We start from the raw sequence: 22001 nt of genomic DNA on the forward strand, positions 1-22001 counted from the left end.
TGGCTCTTCTACCCACACCCCTAAATGGGAACAGGACTCCCTCATTTCCCCAAAGGCAGGCTGAGAAATAAATAAAGGTCCTTCTCAAGCCACACCCAGATTGTCTTGTCTTGGGGAAAGAAGTGGGGAGATAGGGGAGATGTCTGAACCACCCCCCTAAAAGGGTTGTGCCAGGCTCCTCCCAGTGGCCTTCAAAAAATAAATAAATAAACCGTCCCTACCACTGAAGTAGGAGACGTGTGAAGGCGGCCACTGGGGGACTGACGAGGAAGGAGAGAAAAGTGGTGGGTTTTCGGTGGAGGCATTAGCGAGAGATCCTTCTTCTTAGGGATCCCCACCCCACCACAACCAAAGCACAAGTCTGTCAGTTGAACTATGTTTCTCCTTGAGATGGCTGGCTGGAGAGAAGTTCAGGGCCACGGATGGAGTGACCCCAGAAGTGGGTGGTAGTGGTGGTAGTCATGGCTTCTGGGGCCCTGGGGAGAGCACCACGGGGGTCGAGAGGCCATCCACGCTGATGGACGGGATGTGCACCTGGGCGCTGCCACTGGAAGGAAACTGGGAGCAGAAATAGGAAGAGGTCACGGATAATGTCCATCTTTTATCCTTTTCAACGGGGCATCTTTCACCCCCTTCAAGGCGGAGGAAGAAATCCTACCTGGAAGGAGAGCTTGGCCGGGCTGCGGGGCGCAATGGGGCTCAGAGTACTCCAGAAGTGGATGCTGGGCGGCAGCGAGCTGGGCGTCAGCAGCACCGGGGTCTGCAGGGAAGGGGCGGTCAGAGCTCAAGTGAGCAGAAGGCGGATGTGGGAGGATAGAAGGAATATGGTCTGGGCCCTGGCACCTATTTCCCACTGAGACCTCCGGGTCAATCAAGAGTTCACAGCCCTAGACTGTAACTCCTAAGACCCTGGCCGCGGCATCTCTCCAACTGTCACACACACACCCTCCCTACTCCCGAGAGTCCACCTCCACTCGCTCAGACTCCACTCACTGGGCAAGGCCACCCACCAGAAACATTGCTTCACAGCCTCCCAAGTCACCAGCCCAGATCAACCTCCCACTCCTAAGTCACACCTAAGTACCTCACAGTGAGAAATCCCAGACCAGAAAGCACCCGTCAAGTTCTTTCAATCCCGTCCCACCCAGAAACAGCTCCCAAGTCTCTGGACCCCTCACTCGGTGCCCCAAAGCCCCTAAACCTGCCTTCCCTATTCTAGCCCAAGCCTCAGTTCAGCCAATCACACCCGAAAGCGCCATGCTTTTCTAGACCACTCAGGCTCCCCTCGAATTGCTGTCAGTTACCCGCCACGGGCCAATCCCATCTGTCCTGGCTGCCAGCCCGCCCCCTGCAGGCACTCACCAACGTGTGCGTAGGTAGCAGGGACGGCGTCAGCGCCGGCCCTGGCGCCTGCACACCAGAGCCAGTTCCTGATCCTGGAGTCCGTTCAGGTCCTGGCCCACCCAGCAGGCTCGGGCTGAGAGGAAGCTCCAGGTCTCGGGGCTTCCGGCCCTTCGGTGGCTGGGTGATCTCAGTGGTAGAGGCCGTAAGGCCACCCACCTGTGCTGTAGTTTCCATGACAACCGCAGGCAACCGAGCGGACACACCCTCCGAGGGTGGGACTTCCGGCTCGGCCTTGACAGATTCCGACACAAACCCCACCTCCCCTACAGCTCCCAACTCTTCCTTGGGCCCCTCCACTTTCACTTCAGGGGGCAGTGGCCGGCCCAAGCCTGGCTCCACATTCAGCTCTTCTGCTTTCAGGTTTGGGGCCTCGGGCGGGGTCAGGATGACCTGTGAGAGGAGTGGGCAAAAGGGCGCGCGCATAAGGATGGTTGGGGTAGAGAACTTTTCTCCGTGGGCCACTCAAGGATTCTCCCAAGAAAGCGGGATTTGGTCCTGGAAGCAGGACTGACTGTCCCTCAGGGCAGGAACTTATTCATGGAAATGGGGCTTGCTCTGGGCCAGGTCCTCCTCTGAGACCAAGGGCCTGTGAAGCTCTAGGGACTACCACCCTTGATGAGAACAGTTCTCAAAAGTTCACTTCAGACTAGAAGCATCCGCCTCATTTGTAAGCTCATTAAAATGCAAATTCGGGGCCCTCTCTAGCCGTGACTTAACCAGCCATCCACGTGACTCTGATGAGAGCTAAGGAGTTGGAACCAGTCCATTAAACGAAGACATTCAGAGCACCTACTGCATATTGGGGGACTATAGTACACTAACTTCCTCTCCATCTCCCTTCAGAGAATTTGCACACCTCCCTCCCCTCCCCTTCTTCCAAGGGGACTTCTGTAGCTCTCCTTCCACTGTATGTCGTGCCACAGGACTTCCTTCTTCCACTACCCGCCCCGCTCTTCATTTTGAAATCCTGTATCCCTCCTCCTTGGCCTCCCCCTTATAGAGCTTCCATATTCTAGCACTTACCTGCAGAGGCAGGCCAGCCTCTTCCGCCTCCAGGCAGGCCTCCAAGGGATTGGGGCTGGTGCTCCTGCTCCCTGAGGGGTGCACTGCTGCTCCTGCAGGGGTGGTATTGGGGAGCACCGAGGCAGGCCGAGGATGGGGGGGTGGCTGTGGCTGTGGCTGCAGGGACTGGATGGTGAAGGTGGAATAGAGGCCTGAGCGCATGTACTCATTGCGGCTGCTGCGCGCCAAACCGCCTGGACCTGCCATTCCTGCACCCTTGGGTGTGCCTGGCTTTCCGGAGGCAGGGTCCCCGGGGGCAGCATGTACAGCAGCGGGGGCCACATTTGCCACAGCAGAGGCAACGGACACCTCGGGCTGGGGCAGGCAGTCCTCGGTGGAGCACCCTGCAACCTCGGGGTAGGACACAAACTTGTAGACGAACTTCTGGCCGCTTACTTTGCGGATGATATTCTGGGAAGGGAGGAGACAGAACGGAGGGCCTCAGAGGAAAGCAGCAGGGGGAGGAGGAGTTAAGGGCGCTTCTCTTCTCTTGGGCACGTTCTTCCCATTTGCTCCTGTGTCACACCTCTTAATTTGTTGGCTCCTCCAGTTTGCTTAGTCTGTACCTCCCTTTCTTTCCCCCTCCACAGATTCTCTTCTCTGTGTCCTTCCCCACTTTTTTAGTTCTCCTCCACAATTCTTTCTAGGCTTTTTAAACTCCTATTCAGCTCCCTCAAGTCCCCCTGTCACTCCTCATCTCTGTCTGTCCCACTCCCCTGCCCTTACTGGCTCCATTTCACCATGGGGCCCTTTTAGGGGAGCGGATGTAGACCGAGTTTTCCTCTTGGTTCCAAGAACCACAGATTGGGGATGGCTGCTGGGACACAGTTTTGGAAATTAGCTAGGGCAGTAAGAAAAGAAAATGAAGTCACTAATACAAATACTGGATGACTCCAAATTAGATGAACAGGGTGATGAATTGCTGATAGGATCATTTAACGCTATAGATATGGAAGAAAGTAAGGTCGCTAAGGAGGGCAAGGTGAGGCCTCATTATTAATACTGTTGGGTAGATTTAAGCTAAAGCAGTAAGAAAATGAAGTAACTGAAGGAAGTTAGATGAGAACATTAAAATACAGATATGAGCCGGGCGTGGTGGCGCACGCTTGTAATCCCAGTGCTTGGGAAGCTGAGACAGGAGGCTGGAAGCCAGCATCAGCTATGGAGGCTCTCAGCAACTTAACTGAGACCCTGTTTCCAAATCAAGTATAAAATAGGTCTGGGAGTATAGCCCGGAGGTAGAAAAGCCTCTGGGTTCCACTCTCAGTACCACCAAAAAAGAGATACAGATATAAGGCTGAGCATGGTGGTGCCCACCTGTAATCCCAGTACTCAGGAGACTGAGACAGGAGGATCACAGGTTCAAGGACAGCCTCAGCAAACAGTGAGATTCTTCAGCAACCTATTGATACCATTTCAAAAATAAAGAAAATTGATCCAGGCGTGGTGGTGCACGCTTGTAATCCCAGCATTTGGGAGGCTGAGACAGAAGGATTGCGGTTCGTTGATAGCCTCAGCTACTTAGGCCCTTTGCAACTCAGTGAGACTCTGTTTCAAAATAAAGAATAAAAAATAGGGCTGGGGGTGCCACTCGGAGGCAGAATGTCCCTGGGTTCCATCCCTAATACTGTAAAAAAAATTGGCCAGATATGGTGGTGTACACTTGTAATCCCAGTACTTAGAAGGCTAAAACAAGCCAGGCATGGTGGCGCACACTTGTAATCCCAGCATTCGGAAGGCTGAGACCGGAGGGTTGCGGTTCGGGGACAGCCTCAGCCTCAGCTACTAGTGAGGCCCTCTGCAACTCAGTGAGACCCGTTTTCAAAATAAAGAATAAAAAATAGGGCAGGAGGTATAGCTCGGATGCCCCTGGTTCCATCCCCAGAACCACCAAAAAAAAAAAAAGAAGAAGGTTAAAACAGAAGATTTCTGTGAGCCTCAGCAACTTAGTGAGACTGTTTCCAAATAAAAAATAAAATAGGGCTGGGGATATAGTTCAGAAGTAGAATTCTTCCGGGTTCAATCCCAGTATACCCTCAACACACACACACCAAAAAGATACAGGTAGCCAGGTGTGGTGTCACATGCTTGTAATCCCTGCACTTGGGAGGCGGAGACAGGAGGATCGCACAAGTTTGAAGCCAGCCTTGCTAGCTTAAGAGACCCTGTTTCCAAATAAAAATATAAAAAATAGGTGTCTGGAAGTGTAGCCCGGAGGTAGAAGGGTTTCCAGGAACCCCAGTACCACCAAAAAAAGAGGGACAGGTATAAATACCGAGAGGAGGCCAGGTGTGGTGGCGCACTCTTGTAATCCCAGCACTCAAGAAGCTGAGTCAGGAGGATAGTGATTCGCAGTCAGCTTCAAGCTACTTAGTGAGGCCTTTTGCAACTCAGTGAGATCCTGTTTCAAAAATAAAGAATAAAAAATAGGGCTGGGGGTGTAGCTTGAAGGTAGAATGTCCCTAGGTTCCTTCTCCAGTACTACCAAATAAATACATACATAAATACATACATAAATGCATACATACATACTGAGAGGAGGATCTCAAGGCTTTCTTGGGTGGGTAACAGTATGCTTGAGGGTATTTTAGGACACACGAAGGGTCTCAGGGATGTTCTAATGATCTCAGAGGACAGAATGAGGTACTCATTACTAATATTGTGATGGAGGATTGAGCTAAAGGAATAAGATATAAAATCAGAATAAGCTGGGTGTGGTGACCCTCGCTTGTAATCACAGTATTTGAGAGGCTCAGACAGGAGGATCACAGGTTCAAAGACAGACTCAGCTACTTAGGCCCTCTGCAACTTAGTGAGAACTTCTTTCAAAATAAAGAATTAAAAATAGGGCAGGGGATGTAGCTTAAGATGCAGAATGTCCCTGGGTTCCATCCTCAGTGTCGCCCCCCCAAAAAATAAATAGAATAAATATCTTCAGTTATTAAGAATGTGAAGCACAGGTATAGGGCTGTTTTGGGGAACAAGAGAAATCTGGAGAGTACTAGGACATTCCAGAAGGTCTTATGTTGCTTGGGTATGCCACGGGGTGGGCTTGTGTTTCTCAAGAGGAACGAAAAGGTACATTAAGCTGGGTGTGGTGACGCACACTTGTAAACCTAGAACTTGGGAGGCCAAAGTAAGAGGTTCACAGATTCACAGCCAGCCTAAGCTACTGAGTGAGGCCCTCCACAACTTACTGAGACTCTGCTTCAAAATAAAGAATAAAAAATGGGTCCTGGGGCTCAATTCCCAGTACCAAAAAGAAATTATAAATCTATAAAAATTTTTAAAAAGAAAAAAAATAAGAAATAGTGCTGGGGGCATAGCTTGGAGGTAGAATCCCGAGTTCCACCCTCAATACCAAAAAAAGAAAGGTACATCAAGTCCAGTGCAGTGGTGCATGCCTGTAATCCCAGTACTTGGGAAGCGGAGACAGAAGGACTGTAGGTTTGAATGCTAGCCTCAACAACATAGAAAGACCTGCTTCAAGATAAAATTTAAGCTACGCATGATGGCGCATGCTTGTAATCCCAGAATTTAGGAGGCTGAGACAAGAGGATCACAGGTTCACGGCCAGCCTCAGCAACTTAGGCCTTTTGCAACTCAGTGAGACTCTGTTTCAAAATAAAGAATTAAGCCAGGCGTGGTGGCTGCATGCTTATAATCCCCATGCTTGGGAGGCTGAGACAGGAAGATCGCGCAGGTTCAAAGCCAGCTGCAGCTACTTAGTGAGGCTCTCAGCAACTTAGTGAGACCCTGTTTCCAAATAAAATATAAAATGGGTCTGGGAGTATAGCCCGGAAGTAGAAAGCCTCTGGGTTCCACCCCCAGTACCACCAAAAACAAACAAACAAACAAACAAACAAACAAAATAAAGAATAAAAAATAAGGCTGAGGGTGTAGCTCAAAGGTAGAATGCCCCTGGGTTCCATTCCAAGTACCACAAAATAAAGGATAAAAAATCAGGCTGGGGGTGTAGCTCAGAGGTAGAATGTCCCTGGGAATCCTCAGTACCATAAAAAATAAAATATAAAAAGTGCTAGAGGTATAGCTCAGAGGCATAATGCCCCATACTAAAAAAAATTATATTCATGAATATTGTTTTGAAAGGTTTCAGTTAAGGGAATAAGATGAAATATCTGATAGAAATTTTGGGGGTAGGGGAAATCTAGCACTGGTCTGGGGTCTTGAGAAGAAAAATCTAAAATTTTAATTGTAGCCGGGCGTGGTGGCGCACGCTTGTAATCCCCCGCGCTTGGGAGGCAGAGACAGGAGGATCGCGCAGGTTCAAAGTCAGCCGCGCTGGCTTAAGAGAACTTGTTTCCAAATAAAAATATAAAAATGGGTCTGGGAGTGTAGCCCGGAGGTAGAAGGGTTTCCAGGAACCCCAGTACCACCAAAAAAATAAAAATAAAAAAATTTTAATTGTAGGAAAAAGGTGATAAAATTGATATAAATATTGGCGCAGACCAGTGTTGCTGTCAGAATCAAAGAGGATGGAGTATAGAGCAGGTATTATAGAAGATCTTCTGGGGGTTTTAGTTAAAAGAATAGAGAAGAAGTGAAAATAACTGATAAAATATAAGTAAGGAATGGTCAGCATAATACTGTTAGGTTTTTATTGCGGTACTGGGGATGGAACCCGGAACCCAGTGCATGCTAAGTAAGTGATTTCCTACTGAGCTACATCACCATTCCTTAAGTAGCAGAGGCTGACCTTGAATCCACAAGCCTCCTAACTTAACCTCAAGTACTGGGATTAGACTTAGGCCACCATGCCTGGTCTAGCCTTTAAAAAATTTTTGAGATGGTCTTGCTACATACCCTGGGCTGGCTTCAAACTTGTCTTCCTCCTGCCTCAGCCTCCAGAGAAGTTGGGATTACAAGCGTGAAGTGTGTGCCACCACCATACCTGGCCCATCAGAGCAGTTTGGTTATTTTTTAAATTTTTTTGGTGGTATTGGGGCTCCTGGAAACCCTTCAACCTCCAGGCTACACTCCCAGACCCATTTTTATTTTTTTTAATTTTATTTATTTATTTATTTATTTATTTATTTATTTATTTATTTTTGGTGGTACTGGGGTTCCTGGAAGCCCTTCTACCTCTGGGCTATACTCCCAGACCTATTTTTACATTTTTATTTGGAAATGGGGTCTCCTAAGCCAGCGTGCACAGCTGGCTTCGAACCTGTGCAATCCTCCTGTCTCTGCCTCCCAAGCGCGGGGATTACAAGCGTGCGTCACCACACCCAGCCCATTTTTATATTTTTATTTGGAAACAAGGTCTCTTAAGCCAGTGTGTCTGGCTTTGAACCTGTGCGATCCTCCTGTCTCCGCCTCCCAAGCGTGGGGATTACAAGCGTGTGCCACCACGCCCGGCTGTTGTTGTTTTTTTAACACAGGCATCCTGCCTATAAATTACACCCCAGCCCTATTTTATTTTTTGTTTTGAAATAGGATTCAAGTAGCTGAGGGCCTCATTAAGTTACTGAAGCTAGCCACAAACCTGCCATCCTCCTGACACAGCCTCCCATATACTAGGACTACAAGCATGTGCCACCACACCAGGCTCAGAATAGTTTTTCTAGAAATAAGAGTAAGAAATAGCCTGCCTGGGCGTGTTAGCGCACACTTGTAATCCCAGCATTTGGGAAGCTGAGACAGGAGGATTGTGGTTCACAGCCTCAGCTACTTAGCGAGGCTCTCTGCAACTCAGTGAGACCCTGTTTCAAAATAAAGAATAAAAAATAGAGTGCCAGGCGTGGTGGCGCACACTTATAATCCCCGCGCTTGAGAGGCTGAGACAGGAGGATCACACAGGTTCGAAGCCAGCCTCAGCTACTTAGTGAGGCTCTCAGCAACTCAGTGAGACCCTGTTTCCAAATAAAATAGAAAATAGGTGTGGGAGTGTAGCCCAGAGGTAGAAAGCCCCTGGGTTCCACCCCCAGTACCACAAAAAAAAAATGGGGTTGGCGTAGCTAGGAGGTAGAATGCCCCTGGGTTCCATCCCAGTACCACAAAAAAGAGAAAGAAAAAAAGAAATATTCTAGAGTAAGAGATTATGAAGTAAATGGGGGCAGGGAGTGGAATCCAACATCGGTCCAGGAGTTCAGAGGACATAATGTGTCATTATCGTGTTTTCAAAGTTTCAGATGTAGGAATAAGGCAAAAAAATGAAATGTCATGCAGGGCATGGTGGAGCACCATAGCTTTGGAAATCTGAGAGAGACTAGTAAGGAAAAGAGTATTAATAATGCTGAAAGGTTTTAGCTGAAACAATAATACAAGGGGAAAAAAACCTGAGATAGCCAGGTGTGGTGGCACGTGCCTATAATCCCAGTACCCCTGAGGCTGGGACAGGAGGATGAGCACGCTTAAGGATAGCCTCGCAAGCACAGTGAGACTCTAAGCAACCTAGTGAGACCCCGTTTCAGAAAATAAAAACAAAGCCGGGCACAGGGGCACTGGCTTGTGCTCCCAGTACTTGGGATGCTGAGCAGGAGGACCGCGGGTTCACGGTCAGCCTCAGCAACTTAGTGAGGCCCTCCCGAACTTAGTGAGACCCCGTTTCCAAAATAAATAAATAAATAAAATAGGGCGGGGTGTGGCTCAGAGGTAGAGTGTCCCTGGGTTCAATCCCTAGTACCATAAAAAAATAAGAAATTTTCGATGGATACTGCAGGAGGTCCCCGCAGCCATACCTTGTCATAGTAGTACCGCAAGGCCCGGCTGAGCTTGTCGTAATTCATGTTGGTCTTGTTCTTGCGTAGCCCCCACAGCCGGGCCACCTCTTCTGCATCCACCAGCTTGAACTCGCCACCATCCCGTGAGGTCCAAGAGATGATGTGGCCATTGCCCTGCTCTCTCAGCAGCTGCAGCAGAAACTGCCACAGCGTCACTGATGGGTCCATCGCTGGAGGAGCGCTCACGCCATCCCAGGGGTACCTGGAGGGCAGACGGCTTAGAGGTGAGAGGCTGCAGAAAGGGGCAACCCCTCCAGCCCTATTTGATTTATTTTTTTGGTGGTACTGGGGGTGGAACCCAGAGGCTTTCTACCTCCGGGCTATACTCCCAGACCTATTTCATATTTTATTTGGAAACAGGGTCTCACTAAGTTGCTGAGAGCCTCACTAAGTAGCTGAGGCTGGCTTCGAACCTGCGCGATCCTCCTGTCTCAGCTTCCCAACCGCGGGGATTGCAAGCGTGCGCCACCACGCCTGGCTTATTTTTTATTTTGAAACAAGGTCTTACTAACTTGTGGAGAATCTCACCAAGTTGCTGAAGCTGGCCTCAAACCTATAATCCTCCTGTCTCAGCCTCCCAAGTACTAGGGTTACAGGCATGAGCCACCATGCCTTTTTTTTTTTTTTTTTTTTGCAGTGCTGTGGATCAGATTCAGGATCTTGAACATGCTAAGCGTGCACTTTACCGCAGAGCTCCACTCCCAGCCCCCTGCTCCTTCTTGATTATAGCGTAACTAACATTTGTTGATTGCTTAGTACATGTCAGGAGCTGCTCTGAGCACAGGCAATATGGCTTATTGGACAAGTGCCCGGGTTCTATTGTCACACTGCTAGGGTTTGAATCCTGGGTCTGCCACTAATAAGCTGTGTGTCTCTGTGCAACAGGGATGATGACATGCCCATCTGTAAAATAGCGATTATCACGATCAGTAGTCACCAACGAATATTGTGTGGATTAAGCTAATATGCCTGTGGGATCATAAACTCTAAATAAATATTAGCTTCGGAATTATTCATAACTCCTTATCTGCTATCCACAAATCCAAAAAGCTCTAAGAAACAGAAAGCTTCTTTGTAACTCTTCTGGCAGCAAAAACTGATTTGAGATGGAACACGGCTGTTCCTGGATCCTCGGTGTGCACGGTCACATCACACATTCGACTGCAGAAACACGAGCGCCGCAGAGCTTGCTGGGGTGTTATGTAACACAGCACACGGGCACCTTACTACCTACGAAAATCTGAAAAATTCGCCCTTCTGAAACACATCTGGCCCCAAGAGTTTTGGACAAGGGCATGTAGACCTGCACTGTTATTTTTATAGGCATCGGCTCATTCTTCCCTCAGCAGCACTCTGGAAAGTAGGTATTCTGACTGTCACTAAATTACAGATGACGCAGCTGAGGCACAAGATGTCGAGTGCCTTTCACAGACCGCACAGCTGTAAGCAGTGGAGGGGCATCCTGACCCAGCAGTTTAGGGGTTCCAGTGCTCTAAGCTTTGCCCTCAAGCCTACTGCTCCCTCTTGGCATGCCCCTCGAAAAACAGGCTCCTCTCTGTCACCCCACTGCCGCTCTTTCCTGTAAGCAAACTGGAAATAGACATGAGATTTCTATTCCCCACGGAATGAAGTTTAATCATGCAACTGTCCACCTGCCTGAAGCGGTTGGATTAAGAGTGAACCTTCATGCCAGACACAGTGGTACACACCTGGAATCCCAGTATTTGGGAGGCTGAGACATGGAGACGGCCAGGTTTGAGGACAGCCTCAACAATTAGTGAGACCCTCAACAACTTAGTGAAACCAGTTTTGCCAGTTTCAAAATACAAAGGGCTGGAGGTATTGGTGTGGTACATACCTGTAATCCCAGTATTTGAGAGGACCATAGGTTCAAAGCTAGCTTTAGAAGCCAGGCATGGTGGTACATGCTTGTAACCCCAGTACTTGGGAGGCTGAGACAGGAGGATCCCAAGTTTGAGGACAGCCTTAAGTAGTGAGACTCTCAGCTACCCAGTGAGACCTTATTTCAAAGTAAAAATAAAATAAAATAGGGCTGGGGGGTGTGGCTCAGAGGCAGAACTCCCCTGGATTCAATCCCCAGTGCTACAAAAATAAAAAGAGCCAGTCCCAGCAATTTAGTCAAACTCTCAGCAATTTAGCAAAACCTTGTTTCAAGGGGGAAAAAAGAGCTGGGGGTATAACTCAGAGGTATAAAAGCCCTGGGGTTCAAACCCCAGCACCATGAAAAAATAAAAAGGGCTGGGGACAAGGAGTGTGGCTCAGAGGTAGAATGCCTCTGTGGTAGCCCATGCCTGAAATCCCAGGACCTGGAGGCTGAGACAGGAGGATCAAAGGTTTGAGGTTACTCTCAGCATAAAAAAATAAAAAGGGCGGGAGCAGAACACCTCTGGGTCCAATTCCCAAAACAACAACAATAAAAAGGAGCCCGCTATTTGGAGGCGGATGTGGTGACATACGCCTGTAATCCCAGTATGTGAGAAGCGGAGACAGAATTGTAGGTTCAAGGCCAACCTTGGCAATTCAGTGAGCCCCATTCAAAATAAATAATAAAATTGGGCTGGAAATGCAGCTCTGTCTCTCAGACACACACACACACACACACACACACACACACACACACACACTTTGGAAGGTTTCAAAGAGCCTCCCTCTATTATTATTTATAGCTCCATTCTTTAATCTGCAATGAAATCTGCAAAACGATTCACTTATATATCTGAGCTAGTTTGCAGTAGACACGGTCTTCGGCGAGCATACAAGTCACCAAGCCCGTAGAGGGCCACATTAGAGCACCCAGTAGGAGAGCTCACCGAGTTTACTGGAAGGCAGGCTTTTTTAGAGGCTGGGAGAGCCGAGTGTGACTCCTGGTGGCGAAGACAGGCAATTTCGCCAGTTCCTCTGCACCAAGGCAGAATCTGTCGGCTAAGTGGATGCTGACTGTTGGCTTCCAGCCTCAACAGCATGCAGGCGTCTATGTTTTGCTTATTATCACTTCTCCCACTCGACCTCTAAGAAGAGTTCTAGTCGGGCTGGCGGTGCGGCGGGTGGCAGAGCGTGTGTGCGGCCCTGGGTTCCCTCCCCAGCACCGCACAACACTGATCGGGAGTTCTCGTTCCTGCCCTGCCCCGATGCCTTCACTGACCGCTACCTCAATGGTTTAGGGGGCATCTCCTGAGTGTGCGCTTGGGCCAGGTGCTGGAGACACGGCCACCGATACGACGGACAACACTCCCTGCTCTAGTGGATTCACATTTCAGTGGAGCAGACAAGAAATCAGGGGAATAAACAAAATGGCAGATGGTGTTGAGGGACACGGGGGTTAATCAAGCAGGGCAGGAGCTATTAGTTTTCCGAGAGCGGTCAGTCATGGAGGACAGGGCACTGTGGCGGTGACAGGTGAGCAAAGATGGCAGGAGCTGGGCTTGTGCCTATCTGGGGGCAGCCAGGGCGGAGGGCTCTGAGGCTGGAAGGTCTGGCAGGCTAGGGAGAGCGAGGAAGCCAGCTCAGAGGAGGAGAGCGGGGAAAGGAGGGTGCTGCGAGATGGGAACAGAGGGCTGCTGGGAGATAGACCGACGGAGGCTTTTTTGGGCGCTATCAGATCTTAGATTCGGGGTCATAAGAGGGTCGTGAGTAAGGGGGTGACGGATTTGAACAGGATCCCTCCGGCTGTCGTGAAGTGAACAGACTGTCCAGAGGCGACTGCAACGGTCCAAGCAAGAGATGTTGGTGATAGCAGCGGGAGTGCCAGAAGTAGCAGGGGTCTGGCTAAAATCTGAAGATGGCCAGGCGCGGTGGCACACGCCTGTAATCCCAGTGACTCAGGAGGCTGACACAGGAGGATGGCACATTCGAGGGCAGACTGGGCAATTTAGTGAGACCCTGTCTCAAAAATTTAAACAAGAGTTTGGAACCCAGCATGGTGGTGCATGTACATGTAATGTACCGTAATTCATTACAAGTACTGTAATCACAGTACTTGGGAGGCTGAGACGCGAAGATTGCAGGTTTAAGGCCAGCCTCAAAAACTTCGAGATCCTAGCCGGGCGTGGTGGCGCGCGCTTGTCATCCCCGCGCTTGGGAGGCGGAGACAGGAGGATCGCGCAGGTTCGAAGCCAGCCGCGCGCGCTGGCTTAGGAGACCCTGTTTCCAAAATGAAAATGTAAAAATAGGTCTGGGAGTGTAGCCCGGAGGTAGAAGGGCTTCCAGGAACCCCAGTACCACCAAAAAAACCAAAAAACAAACAAACAAAAAAAACTTCGAGATCCTCTTTCAGAATAACAAATAAAATAGGGCTGTGGCTCAGAGGTAGAAGGTCCCGAGGTTCAATCCCCAGGACCACAAACTGAAGTTGGGGGGGCTAAGGATACAGCTCAGTGATAGAATGTCCCTGGGTTCTATCTCCAGAACCAGAAATAAATAAATCTGAATACAGAGCCAACAAATTTGTTGATAGCATCAGGGTGGTGGTGAGAGAGGTGAGCCAAGGGTGACTCTAGCTCTGTGGCCTGATCACCTGGAAAGGAGGCATCGTGATCAACTGAGATGGAACACTGGGAGAGAGCGGGTGCTTTTGTTCCCAAGTACTGAGGATTGAACCGGGGATGTTTGAATGCTGAACTGTAGTACCGCAGCCCTATCTTTTTAAATTTGAAACAAGGTCTCCCTAGGTTGTTGAGAGTCTTGCTGAGTTGCTGAGGCTGGCCTCGAACCTGTGATCCTCCTGTCTCAGTCTCCAAGTACTAGGATTACAGGTAAGCACCACCATGCCCAGCGAGAGTAGGCTTTTTTTTTTTTTTTTTTTTTTTTGGTGCTGAGGGTTGAACCCAGAGCCATTTTACCTCCGAGCTACACCCTCAGCCCTATTCTCTCTTTTAAGATTTTGAAACAAGGTCTCATTAGGTTGATGAGAGTCTCACTTCTTGATGAGGCTGCCCTCAAACCTGCAATCATTCTGCCTCAGCCTCCCAATCAGTGGGATTACAGGCATGTGCCACCATGCCCAGCTGAGAGTAGGCTTTGAGGAGAGAGCAAGAGGTCCAATATATGAGAGATGAGTAATATTAAAATAAAAATTAGCTGGGTGCGGTGGCTCATACATGTAATCCCAGCATTTGGGAGGCTAAGACAGGAGGATCGTGGTTCGCGGACAGCCTCAGCTACTTAGCGAGGCCCTCTGCAACTCAGTGAGACCCTGTTGCAAAATAAAAAATAAAAAATAGGGCAGGGGTACAGCTCAGAGGTAGAATGCCCCTGTGTTCCACGCCTAGTAGTATAAAATATATTAATATAAAAATTATACATTGTTTTAATCATCTGACTTAGTCTCCAAAGCAATACTAAAGGGTGGGTATTATTTCCCTTATTTTCTAGACATGGTAGTGGAGATAGATGTTTAGGTAACCTGTGCATGGTCACAGTTGGAATCCGGTGGAACCAGGATTTGAACCCAGACAGTCTGGCTCTAGTCAGCCATCCTAGCCATCTCGAGTTCTCTGTGAAGGAAAACACAGACACGTAGGCTGCGAGAGGGTGACAAGGACGCTATTCTACGAAGAATAAGCAGGGAGGGCCTCCGTCAGGCAGTGACATTGGCCCTGGAGGGGCAGGCCACGTGGACACAAGTGGGAAGTGTACTTCTCCAAAGGCCTTGAGGTGGGCCCTGAGCTCCCCAGAGACCCTAGGAGAGCTGCCACCTCTGAGGGTACACAGGACATGCGCTGTTCTCCTGCTATCGGCGCCATCCCTCCCCCAACTCTTTTTTTTTTTTTTTTTGCAGTACTGGGGATGGAACCCAGGGGCATTGTACCTCTGAGCTACACCCCCCAGCCCTATTTTTTAGTCATATATATATATATATATATATATATATATATATTTATGGTACTGCGGATGGAACTCAGGGGCCTTCTACCTCTGGGCTACACTCCCAGACCTATTTTATATTTTTATTTGGAAACAGGGTCTCTTAAGCCAGTGAGGCTGGCTTCAAACCTGCACGGTCCTCCTGTCTCAGCCTCCCAAGCGCGGGGATTACAAGCGTGCGCCACCACGCCCGGCCTGTCTTTTTATTTTTGAAACAGGGTCTCACTGAGTTGTGAAGGGCCTCGCTAAGTAGCTGAGGCTGTCGGTGAACCACAATCCTCCGGTCTCTGCCTCCTGAACTGCTGGGATTAAAAGCGTGCGCCACCACGCCCCCCCCAACTCTTTATTCCACAGTCATCAAATTCTGGGCAGAATGAATTCTTCCTCTATGTGATCCGAATGCCTAGGATTAGCTGTCTGTGCACATGATCTGCACATTATCTGTTCTTCTCTGGTTCTCCAGCCTCCTACTGTCTTGCCCTGTTCTGTGTATGGCGCTGAGCCAGTTACTCAGCCTCACTGTTGCTCATCCATAAAATGGGGATATTTTACTCTCAAAGGCAGGGAATCTCAAAAAGATACCTTCCAGCCGGGCATGGTGGCGCACACTTGTAATCCCAGCACTTGGGAGGCTGAGACAGCAGGGTCACGCAGGTTCAAAGCCAGCCTCAGCTACATAGTGAGGCTCTCAGCAATTTGGTGAGACCCTGTTTCTAAATAAAATATAAAATAGGTCTGGGAGTGTAGCCCGGAAGTTAAAAGCACCTGGGTTCCATCTCAAGTACCGCAAAAAAAAAAAAAAAAGGAAAGGAAGGAAGGAAGGAAGGAAGGGAGGAAGGGAAGGAAGGAAGGAAAGGAAAGAAGGAAGGAAGGAAGGAAGGAAGGAAGGAAGGAAGGAAGGAAGGAAAAAAGAAAGAAAAGGATCTCTGGAGCATGACAGACCCTCAATAAATGTTGGCCATTAGCTCATGTGTCACCTCGCCCATCCTAGGCAACACCACGGCCTATCACCCACAACTCTGTGACCTTACCCTTTACCCTTCTCCCCCCTTCATCCTGCTCCAGCTACATTGGCCTCCTTGATGTTCCTTGAACGTGGCAAGTACAAGCCCACCCCAGGGCCTTTGCGCGGCTGTTCCTTCTGCCTGGTATTGCACATTCTGTCTCATTCCCTCATATCCTTCAGACCTTAATTAAAGAGTCACCTTTCCAATTGTGCCCTATACCAAAGATTTCAAGCAACTCAATATTCTTCTCTGTTCTGTTTCATTGTTTCTCTTTAGCACCTGTCTAAAATACTATCTCATTTTATTTACTTGATTCATTTATATAGTCTGTCTCTCTATTTTTTTTTTTTTTTGCGGGTCTGGGGATGGAATCCAGGAACATTCAACCTCCGAGCTACACCCCCTGCCCTATTTTTTATTCTTTACTTTGAAACAGGGTCTCACTAAGTTGCGGAGGGCCTCACTAAGTAGCTGAGGCTGTCCGCGAACTGTGATCCTCCAGTCTCAGCCTCCCAAATGCTGGGATTACAAGCGTGCGCCACCACACTCCACTCTCTTTTATTCATTGATTTTCTGTGTGTGGTGCTGAGGATTGTGTGTAGCCTCTGAGCTACACTCCTGGTCCTATTTTAGTTAATTTTACTTATTAATTGCTCTACTGGAGATTGAGCCCAGGGGCATTCTACCTCCGAGCTATACCTCCAGCCCTATTTTTCTATTTTTCTGTTTTTTATTTTCAAACAGGGTCTCACTAAGTTGCAGAGGGCCTAAGTAGCTGAGGTTGACCGTGAACCTCTGATCCTCCTGTCTCAGCCTCCCAAGTACTGGGATTACAGGAACGCACCAACACACTCAGTCCCCCTCTATTTTAACAAATTTCTACTCATCAAGGCATTCTAACTCCAAGCTATGCTCCCAGTCCTATTTTTTTTATTCCTTATTTTGAAACAGGGTTTCACTAAGTTGTGCTATCCACGAACCTGTGATCCTGCTGTCTCAGCCTCCCAAGCACTGGAAGTATGGTGCGCCATCATGCCCCACTCCAACTAACATCTTTATTTTCCTGTAGCACTAGGGATTGAACCTATGACGTTCTGCTTCCACAGTACATCCCAGCCATATTTTATTTTTATTTTGACACAGGGTCTTGCTAGGTTGATGAAAATTTCACTATTTGCTGAGGCTGTCCTCAAACCTGTGATCCTTCTGTCTAGGCCTCCCAAGTAACGGGAATTATAGGTCTGTACCATCATGTCTGGCTTTCCAGCTAACTTTTTTTTTTGGAACTGAAGATCGAACTCAGGTGCATTCGACCTCCAAGCCAAACCCCCAGCCCTATTTTTTATCCTTTTATTTGAAACAGGGTCTCACTAAGTTGTAGAGGGCCTCACAGTAGCTGAAGCTGGCCACAAACCCGCAATCCTCCTGTCTCAGCCTCCAAAATACTGGGATTACAGGCATATGCCACCACACCTGGTGACTCTGTTTCAAAATAAAAACGAAGAGGGACTAGGGGTAAGGCCCTGTTTCAAAACAAAACAACAACAACAAAAAAAGGGCTGGGTATACGTATAGGTAGGAGGTAGAATGCTTCTGGATTCAATCCCCAGTACGGACATTCGTACATACATATGGAACAGGGTCTCCTTACGTTACTGTGTACTAGCCTTGACCCCACAGCCCTCATATCTCAGGTCCCTAGGTACTGGGATTATAGGTGTCCACCACCATGTCCAGCTAATAAAATTTTGAGCTCCTACTAGGTCCATTTTAGGTGCTGAAGACAGACAAGGGAATCAGCAGATAAAACCTGTAAGTCCTTATGGTCCTCCCATTACAATCGGAAGAGATCCAATATATGATAAAATGATACACGTGTCAGAATATGATAGAGGGCAAAGGGCAAACAAAGCAGGGCAGGGGCTGAGCCCTGCTAGAGATGCAGATCAGATGGCCTGGGGTGTTAACTGTTTTTCTTTTCTTACACAAATAGCCTTCTTAGGAAGATTTTTTATACATGTGCCTTTATATAGTTATTCCAAGCACCACAGTGTGACGAACACATGCTTTACTGAAATAACACTACCCAGATGCAAGGAAATGAAGTCTCTCCGAAACATCTTTTCTATCTGTGCCTTTCTAAAGCATTGACATACATCGCACTGCTCTGAACACATCTTTTGATAAAACAGCACTTGCCTTATTCACAATCAACTGATATTCTTGGAAACATCTTTTCTACATGTGTCTTTCTGTAGTGTGCTCCCTGCACCGGGGTGGTGAACGCATTCTTTAGGGGATGGCATCTGAAGAAGGCCCTGGAAGGAACTATGCAGAGATCTGGGAGTTGCGTCGGGGCCGAAAGAACAGCCGATGCAAAGGCCCTGAGACTGATCCGTGCCTTCTGAGTTTGAGGAGCAGTGGAAGGGAGGCTGGCGTGGCCGAAGCACAGTTCCAGCAGAGGGCCGAAGGAGGTAAGGCTGGAGAGGTGACTTGCTTTATTAACTCACAGGCAGGCATTCTTTCTTTACACTGGAGGGGGTTCAAGTTCTGACCTCTAGTTTAGAAATGAGGAAACAGGTGCAAGAAGAAAGTGGTTAAGTCATTCATTTAAGGTCACACCACTGTTGGCATTGTGGGTGGGTGGGTGCCGAGACCAGGTGTGAAACGGAAACAGCTCTGTGGGCAGAGGGAACAGCAAAACCAACAGCTCGAAGGTGGGGACTCATTTGTTTTTGTAAGGAATGGGGCCACGTGTGGGGTGCGATGAGGTGAAGCTTCGAAGAGAGCCTCAAAAAAAATACCCTGCACAGTACTCGGGAGGCTGAGACAGGAGGATCACAGCCTCAGCAACACAGGAAGGCCTTCAGTGTATTAGTCAGACTCTATTTCATAATAAAAAATAAAAAGGGTCAGGGGCTTAGTCCAGAGGTACATCATCCCTGGGTTCAATCTCCAGTACCAAGGGTAAAAAAGGACCCTGTACCATGAGTACTTACTAGGTCACTTTTTATTTTTTTGTGGTACTGGGGATGGAACCCAGGGGCATTCTGCCTCCAAGCTACACCCCCAGCCCTATTTTTTATTCTTTATTTTGAAATAGAGTTTCACTGAGTTGCAAAGGGCCTAAGTAGTAGCTGAGGCTGTCTGCAAACTGCGATCCTCCTGTCTCAGCCTCCCAAATGCTGGGATTACAAGCATGCGCCACCATACTTGGCTTACTAGGTCACTTTTGAGGAAGGTATTTAACCCCTCATGTTCCAGTTTTCTTAGTACCTATCTCATCGGGCTTTTCCTTTTTGCAGTCCTGGGGATTGAATCCAGGAGCATCCTACCACCGAGCTACAGCTGCAACCCTATTTTTTATTCTTTATTTTCAAACAGGGCCTCACTAAGTAGCTGAGGTTCGCTGTGAACCTGCAATCCTCCTGTCTTAGCCTCCCAAGTACTGAGATTATAAGCGTGCACCATCACACCCAGCTCTTATGGGCTTTGATGATCAAATGAGCTTGTGAACATAAAACATTTTGCCTGATTCATAGCATGTGCTCAATAAAATGCGCTCCTATTGGCATTAACATCAGTTTCACTAATGTGTTCCTTTACTGCAGCAAGGCAGATATCTCGGTGCTTAGCACTGTCTAAGGAGTTTGAGCTATGGTAAAAAGCCCTGGATGCCACAAGGACACCAGCTTATATACTAAGAGATGGCGGAGACAGAAATCATATTGATCCAGCACAAGGAGAGGAGCAGGGACATAAAAGTGCACAGGCTGACCCTCCTCAGGGAAGGCTAAGGAGCACTGAACTCGTGGGAGGACGTGGGGTATCAGTGTGAATGCAAACACAAGGGTGGCAGGCAGGCCAATGAGCAGATCCCCTGCAAAGAGAGATCTTAGCTTATCTTTTGGGGGGAAAAGGAGCAAAAGAGCATATTGGTTTCTGCACAATCCTAGAGAAAAAGAAAAGCTATCACAATGATTAAAATGAGGCTGACGGGGATTTGGACTGGGCTACAGAAAAAGGAGGGCTACAAAGCACTAAACTGACCTACTATTAAAATGAAGGCAGATGCCCAATGCCCGGAGTCTACAGATAAGCGAGGAGAGTTAGGTCAACGGGCTGATAGAAGTGTATACGAGCAAGCAGACCAATCCACTCTAAAATGGGGGGTTAGATAATGCCATGGACCGATGCATTGAAGTACGGAGGAGGAAGGAATGCAAACTCAGATGGACTCACTGGCAAAGAGGAGAGAGAGAGAGAAAGAGAGAGCGAGAGATTGTGTGTGTGTGTGTGTGTGTGTGTGTGTGTGTGTGTGTGTGTGTGTGTTGGGGGGCCGACACCACAGATTGGTCCACTACAAGGACGGGGGGTGGAATAAATAAGGCCACAGTCGGGTCCCTTGGAAGTTGAGGCTAGGAGAAATACAGTCAGCCGCACCTACTATTAAGGGGATTGGACAATGCCACGGGCTGGCTCCCAGATAGTGGAGTGGGGGGGTAAGACCATGGACGAGTCCACTGTAAGTTGGGGTGGGGAGATATACAAGCATGCAGGCCAATCCATTACACTAGCGGGAGAGGAAGGTTAGGGCACGGTCAGATTCACTACAGGGGGTCAGTGCCACATGCAGGTCCACCGGCCGTGGCGGTGGGGAGCTGAACACCAGCAGGCCACCCGCCAAGCCACATCCTCCGCGCGGGGGCGAGAAGGATACGTGGGGTCACGGACTGGGCCCTCCACCCTCGGGTCCCCGGCTCACCTGTGTGTGGCGAGGCGGCGGTGTTGACAGCTCCGGGGGGCGGGGGCTCCATACGCGGCCCCACCGCCCCCCAGGCCTGGCTTCCGAGGCGGCGGCGGCGGCAGCGGGAGCAGCAGGAGCACCTAGAAGCCGCCCCTGCGTTTCCCCACCGCTCACGTGGGCCCATGGGGGAGGAGACGAGTGTCCCGCCGCTCGCGGATTGGCCCAAGCGCTGTGGATCTACGGCACAGCTTCGAGATTTAGGGGGGGGGCGGGCCCCCCCTCATAGCTATGCGGTGATTTGCTCAGAGGGAAATGATAGACCACGGGCTGCCGGTCAAATCCGGCGGAGATGTTCTCCGCCTTTTCAGTGCTCCACGCTGATTGGCTCAAGACAGACAGACAGGCAGTGGGTGATTGATAATGTTCAGGGGCGCCAGCCTCACACTGATTGGCCTGCATGGGATGGCAGACAGCCTCTGAGGACAGGGGCGGGTGGAGCCTTCTTTCAGCTGATTGGCGGATAAGACTCCTAGGTCGCTGCCAAAACACCGAGCGGGCGGCGCTGCACGCCACGCCGCTCGGCGGAAACAGGACTTATATAGAAATGGGCGTAGCCAGCAGCTGAGAAAGGGTGGGATAGGGCTGTGCGTGGGCGGGCAGGATAGCTCTAAAACGATTGGCTAGGAAAGACGAATTTAGAAAGCGGAGGTAGGAGGGTGGGATGGCTGCCAGACTCACAAAGTAGCGTTGAGTGGCAAATTAAATGTCTACCAGGAGGGAGGACTCCAGCGGCGGCCAGAGGGTGGAACCCAGCTCCTCGCCGGTTGGGAGTTAGCCGGACTCAACCAAGCCTAGGGACCGGACTAGGGAGGGCGGGATCTGTGCCTATAGGCAGCAGCTGGAACCATTTAGGGCCAAGGTTGGGCTGAAACGGGTGGGGAACTACTGGGGTGTGGGTGAATCTTAAAGTCAACAATAAAAGGCTGAAGGTGGAAAAAAAGTACCACCTTGAATCAGCACGCACACACTAACAGCATTTCTAAAGGTGGTGTCCAGGGCAAGGAATGGAATGGTGAGGTGGGGGGGTCCAGGTTGCCAAGGTGACAGAAGAGGACAGAGAATAAAGTCAGGGCAACTCAGGGAACACACTGGAGG

At 49.2% G+C, this 22001-nt stretch overlaps 1 protein-coding gene across 1 annotated transcript; it reads right to left on the minus strand.

Moving 5' to 3' along the window:
- Positions 1-459: 459 nt before the first annotated feature.
- Positions 460-9410, minus strand: ELK1 (ETS transcription factor ELK1; the record flags this gene model as incomplete). The annotated part of the gene is made up of 5 exons (XM_080719237.1): positions 9168-9410; positions 2428-2877; positions 1363-1794; positions 659-760; positions 460-558 (listed from the first exon to the last, which is right to left on the minus strand). Exons 1-5 carry the CDS (start codon positions 9375-9377, stop codon positions 460-462), a joined length of 1293 nt encoding a protein of 430 aa, XP_080575363.1. The 5' UTR covers positions 9378-9410.
- Positions 9411-22001: the final 12591 nt, after the last annotated feature.

The sequence above is a fragment of the Muscardinus avellanarius genome (genome assembly GCF_963383645.1).
Source record: "Muscardinus avellanarius genome assembly, chromosome: X".
In the NCBI taxonomy this organism is placed as follows: Eukaryota; Metazoa; Chordata; class Mammalia; order Rodentia; family Gliridae; genus Muscardinus; species Muscardinus avellanarius.